The sequence below is a fragment of the Linepithema humile genome, chromosome 1 (genome assembly GCF_040581485.1).
Source record: "Linepithema humile isolate Giens D197 chromosome 1, Lhum_UNIL_v1.0, whole genome shotgun sequence".
NCBI classification, from domain to species: Eukaryota; Metazoa; Arthropoda; class Insecta; order Hymenoptera; family Formicidae; genus Linepithema; species Linepithema humile.
In genome coordinates this window covers 30,297,169-30,321,748 of record NC_090128.1, presented here as the reverse complement: position 1 = coordinate 30,321,748, position 24,580 = coordinate 30,297,169, and the positions used below count along the sequence as shown (strand labels likewise).

The window sequence follows — 24,580 nt, the reverse complement described above, 5'->3', positions numbered from 1 at the left end:
ACAATTTTTTCAGCATTCGTGGTATACAGAAACTAACCTGTGAAAATCCGACAACGCTGTATGCGCGGATAGTCAATGCGCATCTAATTATTTTATATGGAAATAAATAGAGCTTACGCCGATTTATATAATGTTCTGATTTTAAAACGAATTTTAATATTTATTTTTTTAATAAAATAATAATTATATAAATTTGTATAAAATGTAAAAAAATTATTAAAAAATTGTCTTTTTTTCTAAATTTGAAATAATATATATAAGTTAAAGTAAAATGCTAGAATCTTATAAAATTTTAACTAACAATAAGTTATATAAATTTAAAAATGCGAATTATATAATGAATACTTATAATTGATGCAAAATAATGAACACTTATATAATTTTTCTCTTTTTTATTTTTTAGTTATCTTTAAATATCTACATAAAATTAACACATAATAAACAATATTAATCATATCGTATAACACAAATACAAAAAACACTTATTATAATGACTTAGCAGTTTAACGAATAAAACACTACACTACTAGATTAATTATATATAAAGTTAAATATTATTTTGTGAAAAAAATGTTTGGATCTTTTCCAATACTTTTTTATTTTTAGTAACACGTGGTTTTCCATTATCAAGTCTTTCAGATAGTAATAGCGTAATGCCTTTTTTTCCGTTTTCGATATACGATTCTTTTAACTTATTATAATCTATTTTGCTATTGCACTCAAAAAAATATTTCGCTGATGTAGTTAGATTTCTAGATATCGCAACAAGAATGTATCGCTATTTTTCGTATCTGTGAAAACATTGTTTGTCACATATAGAATTTATAGCAGTAATGTTCTAGCAATAGCTTCTGAAAAATTTAGGTATCATTGCTAAATGTTATTCATTGCATGATCTAACACGTGATTGATCTTATATAGATAGGCGCTTTAGAGAAACTTTCTTTTTAAAGTTCACAAACAATACAGATATATATTCTGTTTCTGTCATCTAAACTGATTAAGTAATTACATATGCAATATCACAACAGTTGCTAATCATTTATCTGTTTTAGTTAATTTTTTACACCTAGAAAATTTTAGCTATTATTGCAAGATCATTTTTTTGAGTGTGGCTATTTTTTTTATCATTCCTTCCGATATAGTGCCTTTGAGGAATTGCAGAGATGTAATAAAAGTAACTGTTGTTTGCGATTGCATTTCGTTTATTATCGCTTCTGAATACAATTTACGACTCATAAAAAAATTATTTTTTGGAATAATGAGATTTGCAATTTTTTGTAAAACATTAGTATCAAATTGTGCATCATGAAAATTTGTTGTTGTGTCAATCTCTAGTAAATCCTGGGCTAACTTAGACAATTTAAACATTGCTGGACCTCGTCGATGAGGAAGAAATTTTTTAAAAAGTGGTAGACTATCTGAAAATCCTATAATAATATTTTTAAATAGCTCCGTCATAGAATTATTAATTACAGCGCGAAGAAAGAAAGAAGTGTCAAATGTCGCATTATGTGCAACTAATATACTTGGTTTTGATAGTGAATGTAAATATTCATAAAATGCTTGTAATGCAGCTTTTATGTTAATGGAGTTAACTTTTTTTCCATATAAGAATAATTCACCGGCGATATTTTCTAATCCTGTTATTTTTGACGCCTTGGACGCAATGGATTGTGTAGGATTTACATAAGTACAAAATATGCTTTCCTCACATTTTGCTGCAATTTGCAAAATATCTGCAGTTTTTTGAAATCCCGATGTTTCTAAATCAGAGAAGACTATTTTGTATTCATGTGATTCATCGTTTATAAAATGAGAAGAATTGATTATTGGAAGGACTGTATTGTTTAGATAATTTTCATTTTGATCAATACCACAATTAGTAAGATACGTTGTGCCTTCAATTCGTTCTGATCATTTACGCAGTGCTTCTTTATTTCTGCGTAGCACATTTCTTTGCTTTTTAGTAACTGGTAGTCTTGCTATTACCGCTCGTTTTGCTCTGATCTCGTCTTTCTTTGCTACAAAAGATTTTGTGTATCTTCCAGGAGAGAGACACAATTTTTCTTTAATGTTCATTATATGACTATCGCCCTCATTTTTGTTACACACAGCACTTGCAAAACGATAATCTGAAGATGCACTCCGACTATAGCATTTATTTTTTGGAGCTTTGTGAGCCATAATATTGTTAAGACTCTCATTTGCCTGACTCGACGCAGCAATCGAAAATTTACTAGCATTCGCGGCATATTTAAAAAATATTTCTCGTAATTTATTATAAAGCTTTGGATCTGTCAGTAGTACTTCCTGTGGTTTGTTATTTCTAGTATTTCGATAATTTCCACACCAATTTCCACAATTTTCATGGCGTACAAATACATGTTCGGGAATACTGCGCAAAATGTTTGCTAATTCTGAAGATTTCCCTCTATTTTGAGCAACTGCGTAACTAAAACATTTCTTTAAATAAGGTATAGTATCTTTTTTAGCCATTTCTTTAAATTGTTTTTTTAACTGATACAAATTACTGAAAAAATTTTTCTTTAGATGGTTACTATCACATAATTTGAAAATTGATTGCAAACTTTCGCGACGTACAGCAGCAATTGTCGAACTATCTTCATCGCCGATTAAAACGCGAGCATTTAGTCCTATTTCTTTCAATACGGTACTTTGAGTCATTAATTCTACACCTACACTAGGCTCCATAGCTTTTGCACTGCCTTCAAAATTTTTTCGACAATCATGATTTTCTTTATTATTTCCATAGTCGCAGAATGCACATTTTCTATTACGAGTAGCAAAATCAATTATTTTTCCACTGAGAAAACCAATTACGGCACCATAACCGTTTAAACTATCGTAACTTCTACCGTTTCCACGTGTACTCCATCCCATATCGTAAGATACAATAATATTGATGATATTTCCAACGGCAGCATCAAACTCATTGGATATGTTCATATCAGATTGTATCATATGATTTGTATCAGTTGATTGAAAATTAACATTTTTAGAAGTGACAGAATGAAGAGTGTTAATTTCGGGATAAATTTCTTTTGATATTTCGGCAGGCCTAATGGAAAGAATGAAAAAGAAAAACATGTCACTAAGAGAAATTTATTTATCAATAATGATTTTATTGTTTTTCAAGTATGATTAAATGCTGTGTTACAGAAGAAGGTGAAATACATAAGTGAAGAAGCTTTTGGTATGATGTTATAATAAAATAGTAATAAAACTAATTTTTAAAGTAACAAAGTATATTTATATAGTACATCACCTCTTTTTTTAATAAATAAAATAAAATGAGAATATTTCTTACAGTTCTTTGCATAACTTCTCAATATTTTTTATTACTAATTGACGTTCTTCTTCCGCTGCTCTCTTGCAACTCTCTTTTGCTACTTTTTCGATTGCTGGACCAACTTGTCTCTCGTATCTTTTAAATGAATTTGAGGATATAGATGGAATATTTAAAGATGCGAATAATTTATTTAAGGAAGTATGCCCAATTCCAGAATGAATGCAACCTATGATTAAAATTAGGTTAAGTTACGTAAGTGAAGGTTATGTCAAAGATATACTCATGTATTTAAAATTAGGAATACCATACCAAAAGCAGTCTTCATATTTATATCCGAATAATATGTTAATTTATCTCGCCGACAGCGTATTTTTCCGGTATAAACGTTTGTTGCAATGTAACATTTGTCACATATAACTTTCAAAAGAGAATTTAAACCGATACGGATCTCTTCTATAATATTTTCGAAGGAAAGAATGCACTTGCAATTGCAACATTTTAAATTTTTTCCCAATTCTTTTAATTCTACGATACGTCTTCCTTCACAGACATCGCTATAACAGAGATTCACAGACGGAGATTGGTTATGTCTTTTGGCTTTAGCCATAGCTGAAACGGCTTTTAAACGTTTGTTTAAAACACTTTCTTTTATAAATTTCCCTTTTTTTCTTAGTTGATTAGGCATTTTTCATTAATTTTGCATACAACACTTTATTAACATATTTAATTCTGACATATAACAGCCATATTGAAAAAATGCGATGTTGCCACGATCATTTTCATAGTACCGTACATTAGTGTACGTCTATCGGTACACATAATGCATGTACATATACATGCATAATATGGACAATGGCAACAAAAAGTATTATAAGTAAAGAACAATAAGTAGTTGCTTTTTATATGCATTTTGAAACATCATGTAAATTTTATTGATAATCTTTTGCAATAATATTACATTCACATATTATATATCATATATATAAATATTTAACATAAAATTATCGAACTTTTTCATATTTTGTTAAGTTTAACTTTTTAATAGTACTGTCGCGGACGTACTACCTTAAACGCATAAAAATTAAATGTAATTAAAATATTTAATATAAATTAAATCAGCGCTCGGAATTAGTTGCACATTTTGGGCCGATTCCCGAGACGACGCCTTCTGTTCCCCCACCCGGCCGCTGGCGGCCGAGTCGCCCATAGCTCCGGCTCAAAAGCGTTTTACATAAGAAATAGGCTGGGTTGTTGAGGCACCTCTTAGAAAATAATAATATTTTCTTTGCTACATAAATAATGTTTAATTTCATTAATACATAATATACAGGGTGTCCCGTGTAAGTTGTACCACCGGGAACTGGGAGGTAGATGGGATTGAAATAAATATAAAAGTCCTTTACCTTTTTACGATATTCGCAATAACAAACGAGATATTAATTTTTATAATTGGATTAATGAGAGCGCGTCGAGAGAAGCGCTCGAGCCGCTCGAGGTCTAGCCCGGCCTAGTCTATCATACATTGGCTGCGGGCGGCGCGTTGGAAAGGCAAGAGGGGGAACGCGCCGTGACTCGGCGCTCAGCTCATGTCTTGCCGCACCGCGCCTAAGGGTGCGATTACATGGAGCGCGGTTCGCGGTACGCGATAGGAACTAGAGTGACTAGTAACTAGAATTACAGATCCACGCGCAAGCTTGCAGTTCGATTTAAATTTACAACATACAGGAGACAAATATAAACAGATTGTCAGATGTCGATCAAAGGAAAAAGAAGAAAACAAAGCAAGCAGAATTCGTTTAAAATTAAAACGGTTGGAAGAGAAAAGTATATGCAATATAATATATATGATGAGTTCAGGTTCTGTAAGTATTATACATATTTATATGAAACTAATAACTATATACGTTTCTGTTATAAGTGTAAAAAGAAATTTTACGTTTTCAATTCCATTGCAGTCATTAAAATGTGGCTATTGTGGCTATATTCTTCATGGGTCTTGTGGAAATGCTCTCGCACATCACTGTTTCAGCGATTTTAGTGAGCACTTACATGCCATCAATGTAGATGAAAACTCTGTTGTTACAATGTGTAAGTGCAAAACGTTCTTATTGTATTTTATAAATATATCAATTAAATACATAAAAAATTACTGTAACATTGATTAATTTATTATTTCACAGTGCAGAGATATGACAGTGATGCAGAAGAGATGGAAGATGCTGCTAATAATATGTCAGAAGCAATTTTTGGTACAAACAACCCAAAGCAAACAGTAGATGAACTGCTCATCGATCTTGTTTATGAGCGTAAGGCTTTGTGGGATCATAGATTATCTACCAAAGAAAGAACAAATTTAAAACGAAATGCTTTGTGGAACGAGATTGTCAATAGTCTTGAAGGTAAGATCATTTCATTGTATTATTAATATATATTATTTGCAAATTTACGCACGCGTTTGCATTTGTACTAAAGATTTCTGTTTAAAATTATAGGAGCAATAACTGATGTGCAATCGGGAAAGCAAAAATGGAAGCATTTGCGCGATGCATATATCAAAGCCCGCAAGCGTATGCAGGGATATGTGCAAAGTGGATCCGGAGCAGAAGCAGGACATCCGCTGAAGAGCACTTTTGCTTATTACGAGAAAATGAGATTTCTCGATGACATTTTGAACACAGTATCGTAAGTGTTAATGTTGTTCTTAAAATTGATGACTTTTGTGCATTGATGTATTTATATAATTACATAAAAATTTCAATTGCAGGACCGTCAACTCTCTGCCAGAGTTTGTGCAAAATTCGTCACACAGCAGCAACAGTGGTGTTCATGAAGATGTGTCGTTGGATGTCTCCATGAGCTATCCAGAAAATGACGATGACAGAACAGACATTACCACAGATACAGAACGTCCGCAGTCTGCGACTTCTAATGTATCGACATCGGCAAACAAAAACAAAAGTAAATATACGCGGCTTTTGTATATATGACAATTTGTACAATTTTTATAATTTCGTGTGTTTGACTTATATTCATATGTAATAATAATTTACATTACAGAAGCAAAAAAAGCACAGCTGCAAGATGCATTTTTAGAAATGCTAAAAACAGCACCGCAGCAACAAAGAGATGTGGTGGACAGCTTCGTGGAGCAGTTGGCTGATATTTTACGCCGTCTGCCATATCCCAAGCGTCGAAGTCTGCAAAGAAGGCTTATGGATTTGGCGATTGAAGAAGAGGAAATGATGGAGGCACAACAAGGATTGAATTAGTTTATTTTTACTCACAATTTTAATTACTATTTTTTAACTTTTTCTAATTGATATAAATAAATTGTATGCAGAAAAATATTGAATTCACTTTATTTTAATTACAAATTTCAGTACACCTTAAAAATCGTTAGACAAAGCTTTATCCCATTGCCAAGGCAATGGAGAAATGTGTTCAAAGTAATAAGCAAAATTATCTCGAATTTTTACAGCTGCCAAGTTTCGTGATGCAATATTACCACTCACAGTTATAAGTCCACTACTGGTATTAATCACGTCTTGATCTTCTTCTTGAATCCTACAATATCTTCTTTCATGTGTTGGCAAGTTAAGTTCTTCGTTTATGATGAAATTGTGCAAAACAACCGTTGCCTGTACAGCTTTTGCAACTGTAGATGTGGACGCAATAATAGGTCGACGGTAAAGTCTCCATCGCGCTACTAAAATTCCAAAAGCGCATTCCACTGTTCTTCTAGCTCGACTGAGGCGGGAATTAAAAATTTTTTTACTTGTATTTAGACTGCGACTCCGAGGATACGGTCTCATTATATATGTATTCAAAGGAAAAGCTTCGTCTCCTACACTGAGAGAAAAATCCGGTTAAAATTGATCGGAAAATCTATTCAAAAAGTAACAAACAGATATTATCGATCCCTTCAATCGGAAAAAATAACCGATGAAGACTGAAATAACCGATCAAAAATATCCGTTTGTTACTTTTTGAACGAATAGTCCGATTATATTATGTCCGATCAATAGATCTAATCGGAATCTGATCGGAATCTGATCGGAATTTTCCCCTTAAATATACCAATTAATATTAATATTAATTTGTATCACTTCTTCTTCTACTTTGAGTTCTTCAAGAACAGTTCTAACTGTATTACAATTCATTTCTGTCACTTCTTAATAATTGACACGTAATACACTATTATATACAAAATATTGCACACAATATTGCGTCACACTGCCTTCACGCTGCTTCGATGACGAACACGAGACAATAGAGTACAGGCTCATGCACGCTGGGCCCATCGGTACGACTGTTAGCACGACCAATCACAATCGAGTTACCAGTGCGACTTCGAAATGTGTACACATGTATTTCATCGGACTTCTGAACGGATAAATTGTATTTCATCGGATATTACACTTTATCGGATAATATTTTAATCGAATATAGTACATTAGATCGGACATTCAGCTTGATCGGAAAAAATACCTTATTTTTATCCGATCAAGTGCAATGTCTGATCATATTATATATCAATTTAAACGGATAAGTAAATCGCAGCTTATTAACCGTTCATATTTCATTGGAAATTTTATTTCATCGGATAAAGGCATCCATCATTTCATCGGACAGCCCCAAATCCAATCAAAATCAATCGGATAAGATGTTCAAACGGTTTTTTCCGATTAGAGTCGCTGGATATTTTTCTCAGTGTACAAGTACGAATGGAAACTCTGTGGCAGTAGAACTGATACACATAGGTCGAGGAATACACAATGTATTTGATTGAAATAAATGAGGCAATCCACTGTTGTCAAAGACACTTCCATCGCTTTGCCTTCCTTGAGCTCCGATATCAACAATGAGGAAGCGATTCAATGCATCGCTTATTGCGAGTAAGTTGATACTGTGGTTTCCTTTATAATTGTAAAATGATGAGCCGCTGCGAGCTGGTGCCTGTAATGGTCAAATATCATTTACATTATCAGATTGCTAATGTAACAAGTCTGTATAAATGTATCATATATACACATATCATATACCTGAATGATAACGTGCTTTCCATCGATAGAGCCTATACAATGTGGAAATTGACACGTCGTTTCAAATTCGTCTGCTACTCGGCGCCAATTTTTTTCACTGGGAACAAGAAAAACTTTGTCTTTTAAAGCGAGCCAAATTGCTTCACATGTTTCCGAAATAATGTGCGAAATTGTGCATTGGGCAATGCGATAGGCATACGACAATGATGTCATACTGTCACCACTAGCTAACCAGCGTAGAGTCAGGGTGCCGTCACATGAAGCGTAACTTGCGTAAGCGTATCTTGTGTTAGCCAATCAAATCGTTCAGATACTATACGCAAAATTTTGCATATGATAGCTGAATGATTTGATTGACTGACATAAATTACGCTTACGCAAGTTACGCCTCATGTGAAAGCAGTCTCACTTGTAATCTTGTTCGAGCTGCTATTGGATTACGAATCATTTTCTGCTTTTCAATGCGAGGGCCAACTAGGTCCAATAATTTATTGAACAATGATGGAGACATTCGTAGATAATTAAAAATTTTTGTTCATCTAACAATTGCATCTCAACGATTAAATTATCACTAGCACCTTGCAAAAATCTTCTTTGCTCAGAAAAGATATATCTTACCCACATTAGACGTGGATTTCGCTCATCTTCCAATTCTTCGTAGCAAATGTAAATATAGAACATAGTCATAACTTTCTGCATTGTAATTTCTGCATATCTCTTCGATTGATTCCTCGCTTGCTTTAATAACATAATCATCACCATTAACATTATATGTGCAATTTCCATGATGAAATAATGATTTTCACTGATGTGCAAATGTATATTTTTTGCTCACAAAGCTCGAACTCCAAATTATTTTCTGTTGACAGTTCGCAGTATACACAGCATAAACTTGAGTTAATTTAAAACACTTTGCCGTCCAAACCGATCTGCCGGATAACTAGTAATTCGAACCGTGCCGCTTGTATTTTTTTCCTCTTATTACATGGAGCCAAGAACTGCGCGGAAATGCGGCACGGGCTAGTGACAAATTAACATTTGTATGCATTTTTTAATGAAATTCATTAATTTAAATGCAATTATGAAATAGATCCGTTGAAAGAATAAGCGTATCGATAAAATTAACGTAGAAATAAGTCAATACATTTAAAAAAATGCATATAAATGTTAATTTGTCACTAGCCCGTGCCGCTTTTCCGCGCAGTTTTTGGCTCCATGTAATAGGAGGGAAAAAAAACAGGCGGCACGGCGGCACGGTTCTGGTTACTAGTTCCTTTACCGCGTACTGCGTACCGCGAACCGCGCTCCATGTAATCGCACCCTAATCGCACCCTAACGTCTCGCGTCTATGCCGCTACGCACAATCGCGCTCTCATTAGTCCAATTGTAAAAATTAATATCTCGTTTATTATTGCGAATATCGTAAAACGGTAAAGGACTTTTATATTTATTTCAATCTCATCTACCTCCCAGTTCCCGGTGGTACAACTTACGCGGGACACCCTGTATACATACTTAAGAGTGGACTTCCGAAAAGCTATCACTTCCGATTTGGCTTATAATCAGCCTAAATACCAATTTTCTCTAGTAAATAATATTCCCAAATGGAAGATGAATGCTTCTTTTTAATTATGTTTTTTAAGAATGAATTGTGTTAAGAATAATGTCATTCCATTGCTACGTCTTGTATTTTCTATGACTCTGGATCCGTTTTTGTTTTTCTCCCTAGTTATGTTGTTAGATATAGAGAAAGAAAATCGCGTGCAAGTATGTAAAGGTATTTTATAAGTTTGATTCAAATATACTTATTTTGCTCAAGCACAACACGTACAGTTTGTTTAACTGCATCATAAAAGAATAATCCTCATATATATTTAAGAAGTTAAGGGCCCAGAATTGCAACAATTAAGTGAGACAATTAACTTTAAAGCAAGATTATATTTTTCCTTTGTATTACCTTTGGCTCGCTTTTAAAAATGGCCCAAAATAAGAATAACAGTTATAAAATTGATCCATTAAGTGGTAATAATTATGAAGCCTGGAAATTTCGAATTAAAACAATATTGACAGAATTCAATGTATAAGATATGATACTCGTTAAACACAATGATGAAATTTATGATACATCGAAGCAGAAAGAAGAAGCCAAAAAAAAGGAAAATAAATGCAAATCTATACTTGTACAATGTATTGATGATACGCAAATAGATATTATTAGAGATAAAGAAACAGTATATGATATGTGGATAAGTTTACAAGAGGTATATGAAAAACAAGTTTGTCTAAAAAAATATTTCTTAGGAGGAAATTAATGTCGATGAAAATGAGTGAAGGAGAAAAGTTAGAATTCTTTTTATTAAAATTCGACCGTGTTTTATGTCAGCTGAAATCGTCAGAAGCTGATATAAAAGAAGAGAATGCAATTTGTACACTATTGGTAATGCTTCTCGCATTACAAAAATCATATGAGACAGTGGTAACCGTCCTTGAGAACATATCAGTCGAGACGTTGGACTTAAAATATGTAAAGGCAAAATTAAGAATAGAGTCTGAGAAGAGAAAGGAAAATGATGGAGATCAAAATAAATTAATAAAAGAAGCTGCATTTATATCTAATATAAAAAAATGTCACATTTGTGGTGAGAGTGGTCGTATTAAGAAATACTGTAAAAAGACATCCCAAATTCAACCAAGTTATAATAATACTTAAGAAAATACATTCCGGGGAACTAGACGTAGGAGAGGTGTGAATCAAAGTACGAACCGTGGGAATGCTACTAACAAAAGAGGTCATCGAGGTTGGAATAATCAATCACATGTTAGACGAAACAATTACAATCAACAAATGAGAAAAGGAAACTATGTCGAAACGGATAAGACTCGCAAAGATGGTATGTTTTGTAAGTAATATTATAAAAGAATTTTTTTGGATTACAAATAGAGTATGATAAAGTAAATGGTATATTGAAGATTAACCAAAAACGATATTTGCTATGAGTTTTTAAATATTTAATTTTGAAAACTGCAAACAGCGTGTAACACCTATTGAATCTAAATTAGATTTAACTGGAATTGAAAGTGATAAAACTACAAATAAACCAGTGAAAGAATTAATAGGCTGCTTAATGTATTTAATGTTAAGTTTACGTTCAGATTTAAGTTTTGCCTGCTTTAGTAAATATCAAGATCATAAACTGCTTTAGTAAATATCAAGATAAATATCCGAATACCGTGTAGCAACATCTCAATAGAATATTAAGATATCTCACAAAAACAAAGAATCTAAGTTTAGTTTATATTAGAGAAGAAGAGAAGCATCCACTAGTGTGTTATGTAGATGCAGGTTAGGGAGGAGATGTATATGCTCGAAAATCAGTGCCTGGATGCTTAATTAAAGTGTTTGGTAGTATAGTATCTTGGACCAGTAAGCAACAAACTTGTATTGCATTATCAACGACTGAAGCTGAATAGCGTTATGTAATTCAGTTGTGAATGGATTTTAGTTTAAGAGGTTGTTATTAGATTTTAGTATAAGGACTGATAATATTACAATATTTGAGAACAATTAAGCATGTATCTTCTTATTTAAGAATCCGGAAAATAATCGAAGAGTTAAACATATAAATCTGAAATATAAGTTTGTATATAAGAACTTTAAAAATGGAATTATACAATTGGAGTATATTAACGGTAAAGATCTATAAGCAGATATATTAACTAAAAGCTTAACAAGTGTTTTATATTGTAAGAATCGTAAATGTTCAAGTTTAGATAGTTAGAGAGGGCACCCAGGCAGCAAGGTGTCGTCTATTTGACGGCATTTTTTGGTCATTCTTGGACGAACTAGACGTCTTAAAATGACGTCCAAATGTCGTAAAACTGACGTACTTTTGTCTCATCTTAATGACGTTATAAATTGACGTGGAAAAAACGTCATTATTTTCGAGTTATTGACGTCATTTCTACGAAGCAAGATGTCGTCTATTCGACAGTATTTTATAGTCATTTTTATGACGAAACAGACTTTTTAAGATGACGTCTAAATATCGTAAAACTGACGTGTTTTTGTCTTATCTTAAGGTAGTATCTTAAGGTAGTATTATATCTGAGAAAATCATATTTCTTAGGAATATGATTTTCTCAGGTATAGTCGCGCAAGTACTACCTTATAACATATTATAATCGATGTCGAAAATACGTCATTATTTTTTATCGTGTTATAAATGTCATTAATAACTTCTTAATTTCATAATAATAAACGATTATCAGTTAATATTATTATAATGTTATAATAATTATAACGTTATAATAATACCAATAATATATATATATAATACTAAATAATAATATATAATGTATATATTATTATGAAGTTAAAATGTTATAAATTATATATTATTGAATTTGGAGGATCCAAAGCCGAAGCAAGATGTAGGTACTTAATAATTAACTAATTAACTTTTTATTTTTAATTTGTAAACATTTTGGCCAAATTTTTAGCCATCTTCAGTACATATCGTTAACTTAAAATTATCTCAAGTCTTAACGCATCCAATTATATTTCCATATATACATATATAACTTTTAAATGTACGTAAACACAAGTATATATTATTTCTCTCGTATAACTCTTACTGTGGCAAGATTAAAAAATAAAAATACAGAATAAATTGATCATTTTTTTATTACATATCTATACTGTAATAGTATAATGAAATATTTTATATTATGTAACATTTCTTTCATTTTCTTTTCTATTACAATAAACAGATATTTATTACAATAAATAATACTTTTCTTTTTTTTATTGCACATACGTATATGTAAATTATACTATGTAAAGTTAAATAAGAAACATTTTAAGTAAAATTATTGAAATAAAAATGTTTGTTTTTATTTAATAATATTGAATAATATTTTATTCTTTTATTGCACATACGTATATGTAAAATACAAAGATAAATGAAAAACATTTTAAATGCAGCAAAGTTATAAAAATACAAATATTTGCTTTTGCTTAATATTGCAAATAATAATATTGCAAATTGATATAAAGATAATTTAATTATAAGATGATTAAGTAAAATAAAATAATTCATAAACCAAATAATTATCAAACCAAATAATAAAGAGTAGTGGAAATTGAAAAATTAAAGAATTGAATGATTTAATGGAAATGAAACCCAACATTTTCGAGATTTCTTATAATATGGAAATACTATACATTTTGCTGTTATTAAGTCTATTGGCCAAATCTCATTTTCATCTAAAATTGCGTGGCTAATAAAAATTTTTAACTTTTTAGAATCAAAAGGATATTTATATAATGATTCGCAACCTACAAATCTGTTACCAATGAAAAATATCTTATTGTTTAATTTAATTATATTCAAAATTTTTATTAAGGTATTTTCTTTAATTAAGCAATAACAATCAGCATTTGAATTAATAGAAAAAACTACATCATGAAAATTTAACTTTTTATATTGCTCATAATGCATATGTAAAATAGATGCATGTAATGGCCCTAAATTGTGATTGCAATTTAATTCTATTAGCGAATTACATTTAATTTTATTTAACGAAGAACTATAACTTTCTGTTAAACGCCTAAAGATTTGTTGTAATGGATTAGTAGGACTTTTCACATACTTTTTCAATTTACCGAGATAACTTTCAAAAGGAAATGTAGAAAATGCATCCAAAAGACCGAAAATATCGACATCATCAGTCAAATGACTTAATAAATGTATATTGTATATTAAAAATTGCCTACCATAAATTTTTTCAGAATGTTCAATAAATGTTGATAAAATTTTTTTAGCATATTTTGTAGACAATTCTGAAATATGTTTATCAGATACCAATATAGAAATTCCAACATGAAAAAGTAAAAAGTGTTCATAAATAGCTATATCAATATTATTTTGAAGTACTATTGGTCCTAAATACAATATAAAAGTTCTGAATTCAGTTCCTTTCCATCGAGCTAAATCTTCTAATCCCCGTGGTTTTCTGTTAATTTCTAAAAGAACATAACTTTTTAATTGTTGTAAATGTTCAGATATTTGTTTAAATAAATGACCATTCAATTTAACTGGTAATAGTTGACTACTAATCCATGTATTTAACAATTTACGCATAATACCTAAACATACATTATGTAAATAATCAATAGGAAAACATCTTATAAGATCTATTGGTAATTTAGTTAACGGAGAAATACCTAAATGATAATCTTCATCTGTTTGCAAACGAAATGAAGAATCTGTTCTTTTAATAGCTTTTATATTTGGAAAAATTATGCGACTGTTTACACGCTCATTATATACAGTACATTTATCACATGCTGAGTATCCTGTATGCGATTTTACACATTTTAAATATGCTCGTGCAGGAGCATCACAAACAAAACTATGTAATACAATTTTATATTTCTTTGCATTAACTTCTAAACCATTTTGTATTAAATATTCAAGTTCACTTATAAAATTTTCTAAAAAGATGTCTAAAGAATTTGGTTTTGAAGTACCGCAAAATATTCCTATTGGAAATGGTCTATTGTTTAAATTTTTTAATAAACAAAGAATCGGCCACAATTGTGTATTGCAACTATTGAAGAGTGGTAAACCGTCTATGTTTATTTGTAATTGAACATCTTTGCAATAAGATGAATAATCATGTTCAGCTAACACTCTTTTCAAATTTGTTAAAAGTCCAAAATGATAATATTCTCCATTATTTAGCCTTTTTGACTTCATAATTGAAGGAGTATTTAAAAGAGTTTTACTACTTAGCGGTAATTCTAGATGAAAAGGTCGTAATAAATGTAAAAGCTCTGTAACACGAATATGTGGTACATTTCCATTTATGGCCCACTCTCGTAATTTATGCATTAGATTTTTATTAGAAAGATCATTGTTATTATTATTATTAGAAAGATTATTGATACTATTAGAAAAATTATTATCATTAATAGAAAGATTATTATATCATTTCCAGTGTATAGAGATAATCCTTCATTACAATCAAAAGTTTCAATTAACTGAGTATCATAATTATTATCATGTAAATCTTTAGTATTATCAAGTGTATTAAAGTTTTCATAAAAAAATTCAAAATTAAAATCAGTATTAGATAAACTGTTATTACAAGGTATATTTATATTAACGGCATCAATAGTATCATTTATCTTATGTGTATTAATAGTCTTAGTAGAAAAATCATTCTTGAATTTTTTTTCAATGCTTTCATTATTATTAGTAATTACAAAGAGCATATTATTTACTGTTGCCACTACTCTTCTACGTATTTGGCGTTTTTCTACATATGGACTTTTTTTATAAACTAATTTTTGTTTCTTATAAGACATATTAATTTTAATTAAAAAAAAACAAATATAATATTAAATGAAAATATAACAAAACCAAATTTTCACGTTTTTCTTTACATAGCATTAAAACTAAATTTAAAATATTTTTAAATTTAAATATTATTTCTTTGAATTGTATATCAACAAGCGCTTTGTTAGTTACAGTTATTATAAATGAAAACAATAATAAACCATTATTGATGATTCCTGTTATTTTGTAAACTTACTTTGGAACGCTGTGGTGCATGTTTTAACCATACTTTCAATATATCCTCTACACAACGGTCAGTTGCATCTGAATGACAGATATTCACAGCATCTTCAATAATATTGCAAAAAGTTAATAAAAATTATTTATAAAACTTGCAATGAAACTATTATGTAGCAATAAAAATAAAGCAATAGACATTACTTACTTATAACTGCTGTTTTTAATAAATACTCAGAAAATGGTTCTTTGTTGTCGCGTTTCCCGAAAAAAGAGAATTTTTTGGCTAAATTATCAGTATAAAAAATTTCATAATTCTATTAGTTAAAGTAGTTATATTTTTACCGCCCAAACTTGCCAAATACAATGTCTGGAAAAAAATTTTGAATTAAGATCAAATTTTAAATAGTTTCAAAATGTAATAAGTTATGTAAAATGTTTAAAAAATATATAGTTTTTCTATACCAAAGTATTCAAGTTTTCATCTTCCTTTAAATAGGTCTCTAAAATTTTGACATGTTCCAAAGTATCTATAGAAAATTTTACCGGTATATCAGCTGGTAAAATACTTGGCACTTTATTTAATTCTTTTGTCTTTAGTAAAGCTAGTATTTGTGTATTTTGCTCTTTTATTTCAACCAACAAAATTAGTAATTGCTTCTGAAATGCTATTAATTTTATATTATTTTACTTTTATTTTTAATGAAAATTGTAAACATATAATTATTTATTATAATTATTTTTTAAATTTTAACATAATTTACCAGCAAAATTTATTGAGTTTTCTGAGGACGTATTCGCAGTTCTCGTAGTTGAAATACTTGATAAAGTACTATTTGATGTACTTGGAAATTTTTCTATAACTTCTGGTACATTGCTAATTTCTGGCACATTACTAACTGTCAAATTTGTAGATGCATTATCTTCTTCAAATTCATCGTCTATTAAAAATAAACGTAAATCATTAGATAAATAAAAGTTTAATATTTTGAAATATAATATAATAGTAAGTACAAATAAAAATTATTTAAATAAATATATATATATATATATAGGTGTGTGTGTGTATAATATTATGGTTATTATTTATACTATTGAATATATATATATATATATATATATGTAAAAGTAGAGATTGTGCATCTCTCTTTCAAAATGCGCGGTTATCCGAGAAAGGCCGTCCGGCCGTCGATCCGAAAAGGTGGCAGCAGGTGACAAGAGTGAAATTGAGAGATAAGAGAAAAGAGAGAGAGGAGAGAGATGATCCGACAAAATTGAGTGAGGAAGAGTGTAACGCCACGTGTAAGGATTCGAACTATTAAAAACTCCAGAAAGAAACTCGGAATAGGAAAAGCCACAGTACTTTCGATTTCTCATTTTTTTAGGTTAGTAAATTACATTACTAATCAAACAAAAAGCGCGGAGATATACTCTACCGCATTTTAGGTTAAAAGCGAATCTATGTAATTAGTATTATCTGTATGTGATGTTATTGTTACTCAAAAAAAATAAAAACTCTCATTTTTTTAGAGACATCGAATGGCTTAATTTCCTCGTTCTAAGAACGTTAGCTAAGAGTGCGAATTCCACTCTTACAAATCGAAAGTTGGACTTCAAATTCCAAATGACTACGCACGTGGCATTTCGATTTTATGCAACCATAGAAGAGGCAGCAGACAGAAAATCAAACGTATACAAAATAAAATGGATCCAACCGGACGATACAGATGTGCATTATGAACTGCCGACAGAACTGCAATCCCCGAGTGCTCACCCAGAAATTTGCGCGATACCAAAAGTAAAAACGGTTCTCGCCTCGATGAAAACACGGGGTTCATATCGCACGTTCAAGGTCTCACTGCCACCAGATATCGCATCCCTATACATGGACGAAGACGGTGACGTAAGGTATAAAGGGGTCTATCTACAATCTGTGGAAGCCACACAAGAAAATGGAAAAGCGGCGGATAAGGTAACAAATGAGCATGCAACGACACAGACAAGAACAGAAACATCAAACGCAAGGAAGAACTTGAAGAAAATACGCGAAGATTTCGTGATAGGAAACTTTGATGGAAAGAACTTTCCAATTGAGAATTGGTTTTATATGTTTGAAAAAGAATGCGAAAGATGTCAAATCATATTAGATGAAGATAAAATATTAATTTTGCGTTTGTTTTTAGAAGGTACAGCGAAAGATTGGTATTCCTCAAAAGTTATAGCATTAAGGTTAGACGTAGGTTTTGACGTATGGAAAAGAACAATGTTAGAAAGCTTTCGCGAAACAGGATGGCGAAAATGTAGGGAAGCGTATTCCTTTAGATATGTCGGAGGTAGCTTAGTAGATTATGCACTGCGAAAAGAAAACTTGTTGATAAACTTGCGAAAAAATTTTCCGATAGATATCCTTATTGATTTAATTATAACAGATCTGCCAATCTACATACAAGATAGAATAGATAAAACAAAGGTCACGTCAATCGAAGAGATGTTAGGAGAGCTACGTAAGTTAGAAAGTTTGGTACAAAGAAAAAAAACGTTTAGTCACGCCAACAATTCGGGGACGAATAACCAACGTAGTGTAAAGCAAACAACAATTAATGACACGACATATCCAGGACACATACGAGCTTCACAAACGAGCGAAAAGAAAACGTGCGGGTATTGCGAATCAAAAGGTTTCTCAGGTAGATTCCACCCCGAAACGATATGTAGACTGAAACAAAGAGATGCCAATGGAGACTCGAAAAATATAAGAACGGTAAATAATATCGCAGTCCAAGAACATTTGAATGAAACTATAGTGGATCAAAAAAACTAGTTTGGCTGCCGCTGATAACGGTAGAAGTATTTCTAAATGACACTAAAATGAAAGCAATTTACGATTCAGGTGCAAATGTCACACTACTAAATTCAAAAGTCGTGAAAAAAATGCATTTGCCAATAAAAGAAGATAGAAACACTTTCAAGACGGTCAGTGGCAGAAAAAATGTCTCAGGAAAATTAGACGCGAAACTGAAAATACACAAAATAAAGAAAACGATAAATATGTTCGTAGTAGATGATGAAGATTTTGGATATGACATACTACTAGGCCTCGATTCGATAAAAAATTTTGGTCTAAAACAAGATTACGATCTCAAAATTTATCAAAAAGAAGAGGAAATCTCAAAAGTAGATTCTTCAATAGGAGCTAAAGAATATTTAGTTAATTTCAACGAAGGTATCCCAATTGAACAATTTGATGCAAAATTGGAGCATTTGCCTGAAGAAAAGAGAGAGGAAGTAAAACGTTTAATAGACAAGTATGAATCAATTTTTGCGAAAAATAAATTTGACGTCGGAAAAGTGAAGGATCACGAGGCGCAAATAAAGCTCGTAGAACGAAGATTTATATCAAAAAAACCTTACCGGTGCTCAATAGATGACCAAAAAGAGATAGAATTTCAAATAAAGGAACTAATAAAAGCAGATTTAATTGAAGAATCGTGCTCACCGTTCGCTTCCCCAGTTACACTCGCCTACAAACGAGATGAAGGTACAAAAACAAGAATGTGCATTGATTTTCGAGACTTAAATAAGTTACTCATTTCTGAACCACAACCTTTCCCACTAATAGACGAAATCATTGCAAAGACAAGTGGCTCTGAGTGGTTCTCAACACTAGATATAAATTCGGCCTTTTGGTCAATCCCACTACGTATTAAAGACAAGTATAAAACGGCTTTTGTAACGCAAGACGGTCATTGGCAATGGAAGTGTTTACCATTTGGCTTAAAAAATTCTCCGAGTATTTTCCAACGCATATTAAGTAATATCATTCGAAGGAACAATCTAAACGCATTCTGCATAAACTACATCGATGACATAATCATTTTCTCAAGATCATTCGAAGAACATATAAATCACTTGCAAAAATTACTACAAGCAATATACGAAGAAGGCTTCCGATTAAAATTTGTAAAATGCAGCTTTGCGAAAAACGAGGTAAAATACTTGGGGCATATCATTTCAGAAAATACAGTTCGACCGACCATTGAAAACTTGATATCCATTCAAAATTTTCCGACACCAGACTCAAAAAAAAAAATCCGCCAATTTTTGGGAAAAGTAAACTTTAATCATAAATACATCCCGGATACGGCTAGACTTTTGGAACCATTGCACAATTTACTTAGAAAAAACGTAGATTTCTCTTGGACATACGACTGCCAAGATGCATTTGTGAAAATAAAAAAATTATTATGTTCGCAACCGGTACTCGCAATCTATAACGCCGATGCTCCGACAGTCATATACACAGACGCCAGCATAGAAGGACTCGGGGCGGTGTTAAAGCAACAACAACCTGATGGAGAACTGAAACCAGTCGACTACTTCTCAAAAAAATTGAAAAACTACCAAAAAAATAAGAAAGCAATATTCCTGGAGTGCCTTGCTATCAAAGAAGCAATCATCCACTGGCAGTACCGGCTCATAGGAAAAAAATTCACAGTGGTCTGTGACCACAAACCTCTCGAAGGACAAAACATTAAATCCAGAACAGATGAAGAACTAGGAGATATGATGCACTTTCTTTCACAATTTGATTTCGACATTAAATATAAACCGGGAAGAACAAACGTGGAAGCGGATTACCTCTCCCGAAACCCAGTAATCTCAGAATCAGAAGACATAGAAGAGGGTATAAAAACAATAAATTTCGTGGATATGGAAGACGTAAGAAAGGATCAGAAAATGAACAAAGAACAAATAGACACAATGAAAGACAGATGTGAAGAAAACGGAATAGTATACAGGCTCAGAAACGGTAACAAACAAGTAATGATATCGGAAGAATTCGGAAAGAGTCTGGTTGCAAAAGTACATAGAAACTACGGGCATATTTGCAAAAGTAAAGTTATAAATAAGATAAGAAACTTCTACTACTTTAAAAATATGGAAAAAATTACAAAACGGTTCTGCGACAGCTGCGACATTTGCTTAAAAAATAAAACACGAAGCAAACACTATGGACTACTAGCAAAACTAGGACCAGCAGAAAAACCTTTTGACATTGTTTCCCTGGATACGATCGGTGGATTCGCAGGAAACAAATCGTCGAAAAGATACTTACATCTACTAGTTGACCATTTTACACGATACGCCTTTATACTGACATCAAAAAACCAAACGGCAGAAGATTTCATAAAACTACTGAAGAGGATTCAAGATAGACACCAGATACAAACACTCCTTACAGACCAATATAGCGGGATAAATTCAGACGCATTCAAAAATTATCTCAAACAACAGAAAATCAATTTAATCTTTACTGCAGTAAACTGTCCATTCTCAAATGGACTAAACGAAAGATTAAACCAAACTCTCGTGAATAGGATTAGATGTAAAATAAACGAAACAAAATCTAGAGCATGGTCGAAAATAGCCGAAGAGTGCACAGAACAATATAATCGTACGGAACATTCGGTTACCGGATTCAGCCCAGAATATTTGCTGTTCGGAGAAATCGACCCAGTGATTCCAAAAGAATTAAGACCAAAGAGAGATTTAGATAAAGATAGAATATTAGCACTTAGAAATTCTCAAAAAAATCATATCTACAACAAAAGCAAATATGATAAAAATAGATCAAACTATGAGTTTGATGTTGGACAAATGGTCTACGTAGAGAATGGATCAAGACTAAACAGAAAAAAACTAGATGAAGTTAGAATCGGGCCGTTCCCGATAATACGAAAAATTTCTAATACTATTTTTGAGGTAGACTCAGGACATAAAAAGAAGGAATCAAATTACTACCATATATCAAAGCTTATGCCATATATCAAATTCGAAGATGTTGATGATACACAGACTTTACAGGCTCTGCTGTAAATCTTCTGTGGCGGGGGGATGTAAAAGTAGAGATTGTGCATCTCTCTTTCAAAATGCGCGGTTATCCGAGAAAGGCCGTCCGGCCGTCGATCCGAAAAGGTGGCAGCAGGTGACAAGAGTGAAATTGAGAGATAAGAGAAAAGAGAGAGAGGAGAGAGATGATCCGAAAAAATTGAGTGAGGAAGAGTGTAACGCCACGTGTAAGGATTCGAACTATTAAAAACTCCAGAAAGAAACTCGGAATAGGAAAAGCCACAGTACTTTCGATTTCTCATTTTTTTAGGTTAGTAAATTACATTACTAATCAAACGAAAAGCGCGGAGATATACTCTACCGCATTTTAGGTTAAAAGCGAATCTATGTAATTAGTATTATCTGTATGTGATGTTATTGTTACTCAAAAAAAATAAAAACTCTCATTTTTTTAGAGACATCGAATGGCTTAATTTCCTCGTTCTAAGAACGTTAGCTAAGAGTGCGAATTCCACTCTTACATATATATATATATATATATATATATATGTATATATATTTATGTATTTTCTCTTTTATAAGAGATAATTAAAGATAACTTTTTATAAAAGATAGTTATATAAAACTTTTTTTTTTTTTTTTTTTTTCTTTTAAAAAAAACTTTTCTTTTGCCTAATAATAAACACAATATATATATGTATATATTTTTGTTATTCTTATCAGTTATTATCTGTGATTATAGAACTAATTATGTATATATCCTTATGCGTAATAATAAGGGTGTGGCGTTTAACTCAACGCGGATGGTACGGTGTGTGTGGCTATATTCGCTATTTTTTGCGCAACTCCTAATTCTATTAATAAGTCTCTGAGGTTGTGGTAGACGTTGTTAGTTTCGTTCTTAATATCTAATTTGATGAGTGCACCTTCGTCACGAATTGGTTTGATTATCTGCATAATTCCGGTTTGCTGTTCTGCGATGCTTCTGGTAACATTTATGGCTTTGCGGGACCATGTGGGTCCTGTGGTGGCAGGGGCTGTGTAGGCTAAGCTACATGGCACGGCTTGCCAGAAATGTTCTCTGAACCTCTCCTCGAGATGGTAGAGTTCAGCGATTGCATGGCGGACATACACGCCCCAATCTCGGAGGCCTACCTGCGCTGTCCCATCTCCGTTCATTTTTGTAACGATGCCGCGTTGCCATCCTCCATTCGTTTCGAGGGCAACAATGTCGCCTAGTTTTGTATTCGAATGGAAAAATCGGCGTTTGTTCATCCGCTGGTTGAAGTCCTCCATCATTTTTTGGAAAGATTCTTTACTATTTTCCAGGTGAATCCAAATCAGCGTGGGCGAAAACACCCTGATTATTTTAACAGCAAACGGCGAGCGGCTCAGTGTTTGAGTATCGAGGTGTTCGATCTCCATGTTTCTATAAACAAAAAGGTGGTGTTGGGGTTAGGTGCGAATTTTGGATCGCAACCGCGAGACCCCATAAGAAGGAGCGAAACAGATTAAAATGAGATAAAACAATAAAATGCGTAAATAAGAAAAATAAGAATTGTCAGAGTTGGCGCTTATGTAAGGTTGGTAGGGAAGCTGTTGTTTATGTATTTTTTTTTCTTCTTTTCCTTCTTTCCGTTCCCTTCTTTTTTTTCCTTTTTTTTTTCCTTTTTTTTTCAAGGGAAAGAGAAATCAAGCGGTCAGTCCTTTAGTGCAAATGTATAAGTGGATGCGTCCTTTGCAGGTAATAGGGGGTAGGTTCCCCTCTGTGAAGAGTCTTCTATCGGGTTTCGTTCTGCGGACGGTTGCATAGTTTCTCTATTTCCATCGCGTGGTTTTTTCAGTTTTAAGTGTAATAGGAGCTGAGTTAACGAGTCCCAAATGGCTCCAAGCAGGTATATGGACCATCCGTATACTGTGTGTAGAGCATAGCCATGCACAATGGTATCCAATATTAATTTTACTGCTCTTACTGCCAAGTAAATTCCTAAAAATCCAGCGCTTATATTGCCGAAAATTAGGAATCGATCCCAAAATTTCTGCCATGCTGACATAGCTATTTTTTCAACTGATGCCTCATCTAGGAAGTTTGCAAAAGATCCTCCATCGTGCATAATCGTAGAGTGGCCCATCATTCCTCTGGCCAAGGTGTTTAACATTGCTGGTCTCTCAGCAGGAAACATAATATGATTCCTGAGATCGCTTAAATCTCCTTCAGTATATATGCCGCTGGTAGCAAGTGATCCGGGGCTAATATATTTCCAGCTAGGTGTTGTCATCGGTTTCATGGTCATCGGCGGTACTGTATGTATTGGTTTAGGAGTGAGTCTATACCATGCATCTCCCAGAAGATACATAGGTGGTGCGAACAAATTGCACGTAATCTGCGTTCCTTGTCGTAATAGTATATGGGTTTGCGGTGTTAAAAATTGTGTTCTGTTTTCTCGCGTCACAGGCAATTGATCATAGCATTCTTCGGTGTGTGTTACTCTTACTTCGACAGGCACACATTTTACTATGTGTATTACTTCGCCAGCCAGTAAGGCCATGTATCCTGGTCCCTTCATAAAGTGATAAGCAAAAACATCCGGTGATTGAGTGGCTATGGCTAATGAATTGTGTAATATTTTCTGTTCGAGCTGACATTGTTGCAGTAAAATATTCTTATATAGTTCACTAAATTGAGTCCACACATGTTTCTCTACATATACAAATTTAGAATTCATATAGGTGAAAATGTCCAAATTAGCTATGCGTGATTCTTTTTTAAAAAATGCTACGCCTGGTGAAGTTTC

The 24,580-nt window shown here is 32.3% G+C and overlaps 3 protein-coding genes across 4 annotated transcripts in view; 2 read left to right on the top strand and 1 right to left on the bottom strand.

The window, feature by feature from the left end:
* The window catches only part of LOC136997153 (putative uncharacterized protein DDB_G0282133), a 164,008-nt gene that overhangs the window by 70,427 nt on the left and 69,001 nt on the right, over nt 1-24,580 (top strand). The gene's annotated exons all lie outside the window — the stretch shown is intronic.
* On the bottom strand, nt 584-4,901 carry LOC136997158 (uncharacterized). Its single transcript, XM_067347590.1, has 2 exons — nt 4,717-4,901; nt 584-4,601 (listed from the first exon to the last, which is right to left on the bottom strand). The coding sequence occupies exon 2, from the start codon at nt 3,109-3,111 to the stop codon at nt 1,918-1,920; it is 1,194 nt and encodes a 397-aa protein (XP_067203691.1). The 5' UTR covers nt 3,112-4,601; nt 4,717-4,901; the 3' UTR covers nt 584-1,917.
* LOC136997162 (uncharacterized) lies at nt 5,883-6,582 on the top strand. The gene is made up of 3 exons (XM_067347594.1): nt 5,883-5,995; nt 6,078-6,271; nt 6,371-6,582. The coding sequence occupies exons 1-3, from the start codon at nt 5,883-5,885 to the stop codon at nt 6,580-6,582; spliced, it is 519 nt and encodes a 172-aa protein (XP_067203695.1).